Genomic DNA, 9,379 nt, shown 5'->3' with positions numbered 1-9,379 from the left:
TCAGTCTAAAATTGATTTCTCGTTGTTTTGAAAATTAATTCAACAGAAATTTCATTATTTCTAGTAAATATTTATAATTTTAGTTGAAAATTAATTTCTTTTATAAAAATATAAGCGGAATATATTTATAGAAATAATGAAAAATATGTGCAGACTTTACACTCTTACCTTTTTTTTTTTTTTGGAGGATATTCCTCTATTTTCTGCTTTCAAAACAATTTCCTATTTTTGACTTAGAGGAACCCAATCAGAAAATCTACATGATTTTCGGATGAGCTTTTTTTTTTTTGCAGAAACTACGTACGTTTGGTTCCAGATTTTCATCTCTTTTGGTTATAAATTCTTACATTTCGTTAAAGATTTCATTATTTTGTTCACAATTAGAATATTTTGGTCGAAGATTCGTTTTTTTATGTATTTTGTTGAAAATTAATTTCTTTTGACAAAGTTAAAACTATTTTGTTAAAAACTTTTTTTTTTCTTGAAAATTATTTTGTTCCTACGAAAAATATAGCTATTCCATTTTTTGTTGGAAAATCGTCTACTTTAATTGATAGATTATAAATTGCGTATATCAAAATTGAACAACTTTGTTAAAAATTCATTTTTCAGTCTAAAATTGATTTCTCGTTGTTTTGAAAATTAATTCAACAGAAATTTCATTATTTCTAGTAAATATTTATAATTTTAGTTGAAAATTAATTTCTTTTTTCAAAAAGATAAGCGGAATATATTTATAGAAATAATGACCAAATCAGAAAATCTACATGATTTTCGGGTGAAAGTTTTTTTTTTTGCAGAAACTACCATTGTACGTTTGGTTCCAGATTTTCATCTCTTTTGGTTATAAATTCTTATATTTAGTTAAAGACTTAATTATTTTCTTGATAATTAAAATATTTTGTTCGAATATTCGTTTTTTTTTTCAAATGTTTTGAGTTCAAAATTAAAATATTAGTTTAAACTTTAACGATATATTTTGTTAAAAATTAGATTCTTTTGTCAAAAGTTAAAACTATTTTGTTAAAAACTCGTTTTTTTTTTTTTTGTTGAAAATTATTTTTTTCTTAATGAAAATATAACTATTCCATTTTTTGTTAAAAAAATCGTCTACTTTAATTGATCGATTAAATTGCTTGTGTAAAAATTGAACTACTTGTTAAAAAAATTTACCATTTGGATAGCGATTTCATCATTTTGTTGAAAATTAATCAATTTAACAGAAATTTAACTATTGACAAATAAAAATTTGTCGTATAGTTAAACAGAAATTTATGTATTCTAAATAAAGATTCATCAGTTTAATTAAAAATTAATTTCATTTGTTAATAGTTCTATTGTTCTCATCTTTATTAGAAAATTCGATTACTTTTGTAAAAATTGAACTACCTCGTTTAAAAATTCAAATTTTTTGTGAAGATTTCATTCTTTTGTTCAAAATATAACTATTTTGGTAGAAAATTCGTTCTTTTTTTTTTTTTTTATCAAAATATCAGTTGCACATTAATCTTTTTATCTGAAGGTAAACTCTTTCGCTGATAATTAATTTCTTTAGCTGAAATTGAACTATTCAAAACAATGAATCATCATTTAGGTTAAAAAATAATTTCTGTCGTTAAAAGTCGTCTTTTTTTAAAATGAAATATTAATTTCTTATGTAAAAATTGAGGTACTTTCTTTAAAAATTCAAATATTTTGGTGAAAAATTCGTATTTTTTTTTAATTCAAATGTTTTAGTTCAAAATTAAAATATGAGTTCAAATTTAAATCTTTTAAGTCTAAAATGTAATTATTTTGGTGAAACTAAATTTATTTGTTCAAATTTTTATTTTTTTAAATGAAATTTTAACTGTTCCAATTAATGACTCTTAACTTTAGTTAAAAATTAATTTCAATGGTTAGAAAGAACATTATTTTGTTGAAAACTTGTTTTTTTTTGTCGTTAATGACCTTTTTTTGTGTTGAAAATAAACTTTGTGAAGAAAAATCGACCATTTAGTTAAAAATGCATTTCGTTGAAAACTAATCTCTAAAAAAATATTTTATATAATTTTAAGCGACCTGGATAACTCGAGAAATGACAGTCAATTTATTTTTTGCCTGGGAATTTTACAAATTTTTGAAAAAAAATCCATCAAACTTTGATTTCAACTGTTTTTTTTTTTTTTTAATAATTAGTTAAATTGTTATCTTTTTCAATTATATCATTCAGTTTAGAATGCTTAAATCGAAAATCTTCCACTTGAAACATTTTCCATTTTAAAGAATTTTTAAATCCAGTTTTAAAGACTTAAACAATTAAAAATTAAAAGCCTTTAAAATCGAAGATTTTTTATGAGAAGCATTTTTAATTTTTTACACACTAATTTCAATTTTAAGGTAATTTCAAAATAATGTATTCAGAATGAAAGGATTTTATTAATTTTCAAATTTTATTTTAGTCTAAAATATTCCATTTTTAAACAGTTCAATTTGAAATGTTATAATTAAAAAAAATAAAGAAACAATGATTTACAACAATGTTCATTTAAAATCAGTAATTATAAATTAAATATTCAAAACTAATCTTTGAACGTTACAATTTTAATTGCTCTATTTAGAAAAATTTAATTTTGGAGTCGAATTATTTTTACAATCGAATTGTTTTTACAGACAAATTCGAGTAAATTAAACATATTTAGAAATTATAAAGAATTAATTAAAAGTTTAAAATGATTTTAAATAATTTAAAACAAAATATAGATTTTGGCAGATTTCGAACCAAAAATTTTTTAAGAAATTTAAAAGGCTTCATAAGAATAAAAAACATTTTCTAGAAAAATTGAAAATGACTTTAACTAAAAAAATTAATTTTAATAGAATTTCTAAAAAGATTTTCAAATTTATCAAACATGAATGTACAAGATTTTAAGGAAAGTTTTTTATTCGGTAGTAACGAAAAATATGTAGAAAAAATTCGAATTTTTTAAAAAGATGCTTAGAAGTTCTGAAAATAATTTTTTAAATAACTTAAAATTTTAAAAAAGTAAAAGTAAATTTCAAAGATTTCGAAAAGTGCACGATATGCCAGATTTCAAGGGTTTCAAAGATTTTAAACGATTTAAAAATGTTTGACAAGATTTCAAACGATTACAAAAGATTTCTCAAATATTTTAATGAATTAATAAGAATTTCAAAACATTTTAGGAATTTCAAAGATTCACCCAGATTTCAAAGATTTTAAAACATTTAAAAAATTTGTAATGATTTCAAAATGTTTTAACAAATTTCAAAAGATTTTAATAATTTCAAACGAACAGAAAAGATATCAGGAACAAAGATTGAAGAACTATTTTAAACTATATCACATTTTTTTTAGAAGATTTCAAAACATTTTAAATATTTCAGTGATTTTAAACGATTACAACAAATTTCATAAAGATTTCACAAATATTTCAAATATTCCAGTGATTTCAAAAGATTTCAAGAATTTGAAAACATTTCAAAGATTTCAAACGATTACAAAAGATTTCTCAAATATTTTAATGAATTATTAAGGATTTCAAAACATTTTAAGCATTTCAAAGAGTTTCCAGATTCCAAAGATTTTAAAACATTTAAAAAATTTGTAATGATTTCAAAAGGTTTTAACAAGTTTCAAAAGATTTTAATAATTTCAAACGAACAGAAAAGATATCAGGAACAAAGATTAAAGAAATATTTTAAACTATATCAAATTTTTTTATAAGATTTCAAAACATTTTAAATATTTCAGCGATTTTAAACTATTACAACAAATTTCATAAAGATTTCACAAATATTTCAAATATTCCAGTGATTTCAAAAGATTTCAAGAATTTGAAAACATTTCAAACGATTTCAAAAGGTTTTAACACAATTGAGAAGATTTGAAAAGACTTAAATGATTTTAAACAAACACAAAAGATTTCGCAAATAAAGATTAAAGAAAGAGTCCGCAAAGATTTCAAGAATTTTAAAGATTTTACAAAAGCTTTGAAAAATTTCAAAATATTTCACAAAAAATTCAAGCTTTCACTAAGGTTTGTAGTACTTCACAAAAATTTCAATGATTTAAAGGACATTACAAAGATTTAAAAATATTCCCTAAGATTGCACAAAGACGACTCATGTTCGCCAAAAAATTAAGAATTTGTTTATTTACGATTTGGTTTGCTTCCGAAATTTTTGGCCAATACAAAATAAAATGGCTCATTTTTTACATGTATGACAAACGTTTATTTCATTATTTGATGTAAAAAAAAGTAGACCTGGAACATTTTGATTTCTTAACCTGGAAAAGACCTTGAATTTGGTTCCTCAGAATCGCTAGACACCCTGAAAATTAATTTTTTGTTTTCATTTTAACTATTTTGTTGAAAAATCTTTATTTAGTACTCTTTATTAAAATATCAGCATTATGATCGAAAACTCAACTATTTAGTTAAAAAATTTATTTTCATGTTTTTAGAGATCTATCATTTTATTTCAAAATTCATTTATTTGCTTAAAAATCAAACTATTTTGTTAAAATTTCGTATTTTTTATTATTGAAAGTTATAATTTTGAACAAAACATGTTAACCCGTTTCATTTTTGTAAAAAATTGAACTACAATATTTTGTTGAAAATGGATTTTTTTTGCTCTTGAAAATTGTTTTTTTTTTTAACTGAAAATGTAAACAATTCTACTTCTAGTTTGAAAATTATCTTTTAAAATTAAAAATGAACTTTTTGATTGAAAATTGATGAATTTTCTTAAAAATTTGATTTTTTAGCGGACATTTTTTTTAATCGAGAATTTAACTATTATATTTTTGTTTAAATTTTTTTAAATTGAAAAATCAAGTCTCTTCACTGTTAGAAAAATGTGTATGAAGCAAATATGCACTACCGCTACTGAAATTTAACATACATCGGTGTATTGAATTTAATATACATTTGTATTAAATTTAATATACAGGTCAGTATAGCAATGTATGTGAAAACTCAACCTGCTTTCATTTCTTTAAATCTTGTCAAATATTCTCAATGAAATTAATAATCTAGAATTCGTGTACTCACTTGTTATTTATAATGAAAGTGCAATGTACGGGTAAAATTTTTCCTAATTTTGCTCTAAATGGTCAAAATTTAAGGGGAATAATACAATTAATTGTAGGTTAAGTCTGTTATTTATTTGCTTAATTGAACTTTTTGGACATGTAATCCAATTTTATTCTTGTTTAACAGGAAGAATGTATCATGTTTTATTATTTTAAATCGAAAATTACCTTAAGTTTGTGAAAAATGAAATTATACGATTTTTTTGTAAGTGATTAACATGAATTTATATGAAATTTAATATACGCGCTCTTAATGGCGATTTCATCTTCATATATTAATTTTAACACACATGGGTATATTACATTTAATATTATTTTTAATAGTGTTGTTAAAAGTTGTACTTTTTCATAGAAAATGTACCGTTTCAGGTTCAGAATTAAATTATTTACTTAAAAATTCATTTTTCATTAGACTGATAATTTTGGTAAAAAATTTATTTCTATAGTCGAATTCTTTAACTACTTTTTTGCAATTTTTTTGTTTTTGTTTTTTTGTAGGTTGATCCCAGCAAAGGATCCGTCGGTTTCGGTTCAGGTCTTCACGGATGGGCCTTCACACTGAAACAGTTCTCTGAAATGTATGCCGAGAAGTTCAAGATTGATACGGTCAAGCTAATGAACAGACTCTGGGGAGAGTCGTTTTTCAATGCCAAAACGAAGAAGTGGAGCAAGCAGAAGGAGGCTGATAACAAGCGTTCATTCTGCATGTACGTTTTGGACCCAATTTACAAGGTGAGCCCATTAAAAAAAAAAAAATTATTAAATCAAATATATATATTTTTTTTCTGTCCTTCTGGCACAATAGCGTCACTCTGAAGTGAGTTTGTCTGGTTTTTTTTTTTTTTAAACTGATAAAAGCACGTGGACAGTGTTGACAGTGCGCCAACAGAAGGAGAATAAAACTGGAAAGAATGTTTAACGGCTGCCACTGAACCTCTATCTTTATGTTCGATAGTGGAGAGCTACGGCATTGAATCCACAATAAAATAGTTAAAATTTACTTTTAGATATTAGAGGGCGTTCTACTCTACCGGGAATTTTCATAGTACCTGAAAATGTCTGGGATTTTTTTTTTTCTTATTCAGGAATTTTTTCGAAAGCATTCTTTTAATGTTTGGTTTTTTTGCTCATCGAAATCTAAATTTGAATAAGAATGATTCTTTATTTGTAAAAGTGGCTTTATATTACTGTAATTTAAAATGCAAAGGATTCTAAATATTTTGAGTACTTGAAATATTTTCAGAAATTTTCAGGAGACTTAAAAAAAAAAAAAAATGCATGCGGTTTTCAAGAGTTTCTTAGAATATGAAACCATTTTTTTTTTCAGATTCTATGAAGTATTTTAATCAATATTCCAGGATTTCATTTGATTTTGTAATATTTTTGTGAATGTCGAAAGAATTAATTTGTAAGAATTTGAGACATGTCGTAGGTTTTCAAATATTTTTTGCAATTCATTTGAGTTGATATTGGAGTTTGCTCTGAATTCTGATTGGATTTATTCTGAATTTTTCGCAACTCTCTTGATTTTTTGAATTCACTTAAATTATTCCAAACTTACTTTTATTCAATTTAGTGGATTAAACACTTGATTTTTGTAAACTATTCTGAAATTTTATCGAATTTTACTCATTTTCCCAAATTTATTTTGAGAAATAGTTTCAACAAAAAAAGTTTAATATAAAAGAAAAATTAATTTTTTATAAAAAAAAAAACTGCATTTAACAATATTGCTGAAAATTCTTCTTCTGTTTTGTTTGAAGATAATTTTTTTGAACTGAAAATTTAACTAATATATTTTTTTGTAACCTTTACTGTTTTTAGTTGAAAATTCAAGTTTCTGGTTCAAAATTTATTCATCTTGTTTAAACTATGTTCTCTAATGGTATAAAATAAATCTTCTTGTTTGAGCAGTCATCTTTTTGCTTGAAAAGTCAACAATTTGCTTGCAATTTTTCCTCTCTTGATCAAAAAAATCCTTTTTAATTGAAAATTCGACTCATGCTAGTAAATCGTCTTTTTTTGTTGTTGAATTTTACTGGTTTTTAATTAAAAATTAAAAAATATATATTTTTTCAGTGATAACTACCACATTTTTAGTTAAGAAATCCCTTTTTTTAAATACTCTTTTATTACAAATTATTTTTTTGTTTAAAGATTCATAGTTTGATTTGAAAATTCATTTTTCTGGTTTAAAATTCGTTGTTTCTTTGACTGAAAATTAATTTTGATTGCTGAAAATTTAACTTGAATTTTTTTTTGTTATTGAAATTTTGTTTAAACTGAAAATATAATTATTTCAATTGAATTTTCCATAATGTCAGTTAAAGATTCATAATTTTTTAGTTAAAAATTCATCTTTTTTATTCAAAATTCAACCATTCCAGTTGAAGATTTATCATTTTAACTGAAAATGTAACTGTTCTAATTGAATATTTGATCATTTTATTTAAAAATTCATCTTTTTGGTTGAATGTATCTTTTTTAGCTGAAAACTCATGTATTTGATTGAAAATTCGTCTTTCTGGTTAATTTTTCAACTGTCCCGGTTAAAAATTCATTATTTTGTTTGAAAATTTATTAGTTTGGTTAAAAATTTTGTTGAAAAATTGTTTGTTTTTTTTTTTTTTTGTAGAAAATAAATCTTCTTGTTTGGAAATTAATCTTGGTGCTCAAAAGTTAATCTTTTTGGTTGCAAATTTAAGTATTCCAATTAAAATAATTATCACTAGCTGAAAATCAATTTTTTTGGTTTAAAGTTAAAATCTTGTTGTCGAAAATTCATCTTTTTATTTTAAAATTATTAATTATTATATCAAAGATTTGCATCTTAAATTAAAAATTTCAATGCTACATTGGTATTTCCAATTTTTTTTCTCTTGACCGATAACATCTTTCCTAATTGAAAGTTCAACTCATGCTGAGAAGTCGTATTTTTTCATCGAATTTAACTGTTTTTGATTGAAAATTAAATTATGTTTTGGTTGTGATATCAACTACTACATTTTTCAATAAGAATTCATCTTTTTTGTAATACAATTTTGATTGCTTGATTAAATGTCAAATTCTTTTATTAAAAATTCTTTTTATTTAAAGATGCATAATTTGAATTGAAAATGCATGTCTCTGGTTTGAAATTCTTTTTTTCTTTGGCTGGAAATCAATTTTTATTGCTGAAAATTGGACTATTTTGTAGAAAAAAAAAAAGAAATGTTACTGAAAATGTAACTTCCAATTGAAGATTTCCTCATTTTAGTAGAAAATTCATATTTGTCGTTGACCACCAATTTGGTAACAAAAAATGTAACTACTCAATTTTTAATTAATAGATTATCTATTTTAGTTGAAAATGTCTTTTTTTCAATTTAATTTTTTTCGGTTGAAATTTCATCTTTTTGTTTATAAATTCAATAATTCAAGATAAAAATTCATCATTTCAGTTGTAATTTTCATGACTTTTATTTAAAATTAAATTTCTAGTTGAAGATTCATCATTTCAGTTAAAATTTCCATTTTTTGTTTTGTTTAAAATTCAACCATTCCAGTTGAAGATTTATCATTTTAACTGAAAATGTAACTGTTTCAATTGAATATTTGATCATTTCCTTGAAAAATTCATCTTTTTGGTTGAGCATAAACTTTTTAAACTAAATTTTCGTTAAAAAGGTATCTTTTTTAGTTGAAAATTGATGTATTTTATTGAAAATTAATCTTTTTGGTTATTTTTTTTCAACTCTCCTGGTTGAAGATTTATTATTTTATTTGGAAATTTATTAGTTAGGTTGAAAATGGATCTTTTTAGTTGAAATTCAACTATTTTGTTGAAAAATTGTTCAACTGTCCCAGTCGAAAATTTATTAGTTTGATTAAAAATGAATCGTTTTAGTTGCGATTTAACTGTTTTGTTGGAAATTTATGTATTTTGATGAAAAATTGTTTTTTTTTGTTTTTTAGAAAATTAATCTTGTTTGAAAATTAATCTTGGTGTTCACCAGCTGAAATTAAATTTTTTTTGTTGAAAGATAAAACTTGTCGAAAATTCATCTTTTTATTTAAAAATTAATCTGTTCCAATTTAATATTTTATCATTTTATTTTAAAATTCATTTTTTTGGTTAAACATTAATTTTTTAACTAAATTTAAATATTCAATTTTTGGTTGAAAATATCTTTTTTCATTTGAAAACTCATTTATTTTGTTTAAAATTAATTTTTTGTATAATTGTTCAACTGTCCCAGTTGCAGATTTATTATTTTATTTGAAAATTTATTAGTTTGG

At 22.6% G+C, this 9,379-nt stretch overlaps 1 protein-coding gene across 1 annotated transcript in view; it reads left to right on the top strand.

Moving 5' to 3' along the window:
• Positions 1-9,379, top strand: part of LOC117180202 (translation elongation factor 2) — a 53,054-nt gene that overhangs the window by 8,545 nt on the left and 35,130 nt on the right. Inside the window, exon 5 of the mRNA XM_033372583.1 lies at positions 5,600-5,833. Coding sequence (XP_033228474.1) covers positions 5,600-5,833 — 234 coding nt within the window. The remainder of the gene's footprint in view (positions 1-5,599; positions 5,834-9,379) is intronic.

This window comes from Belonocnema kinseyi, chromosome 9, assembly GCF_010883055.1.
Source record: "Belonocnema kinseyi isolate 2016_QV_RU_SX_M_011 chromosome 9, B_treatae_v1, whole genome shotgun sequence".
Lineage (NCBI taxonomy): Eukaryota > Metazoa > Arthropoda > Insecta > Hymenoptera > Cynipidae > Belonocnema > Belonocnema kinseyi.
The sequence above is the reverse complement of the archived record's forward strand: the minus strand, read 5'-3'. Positions and strand labels throughout refer to the sequence as shown.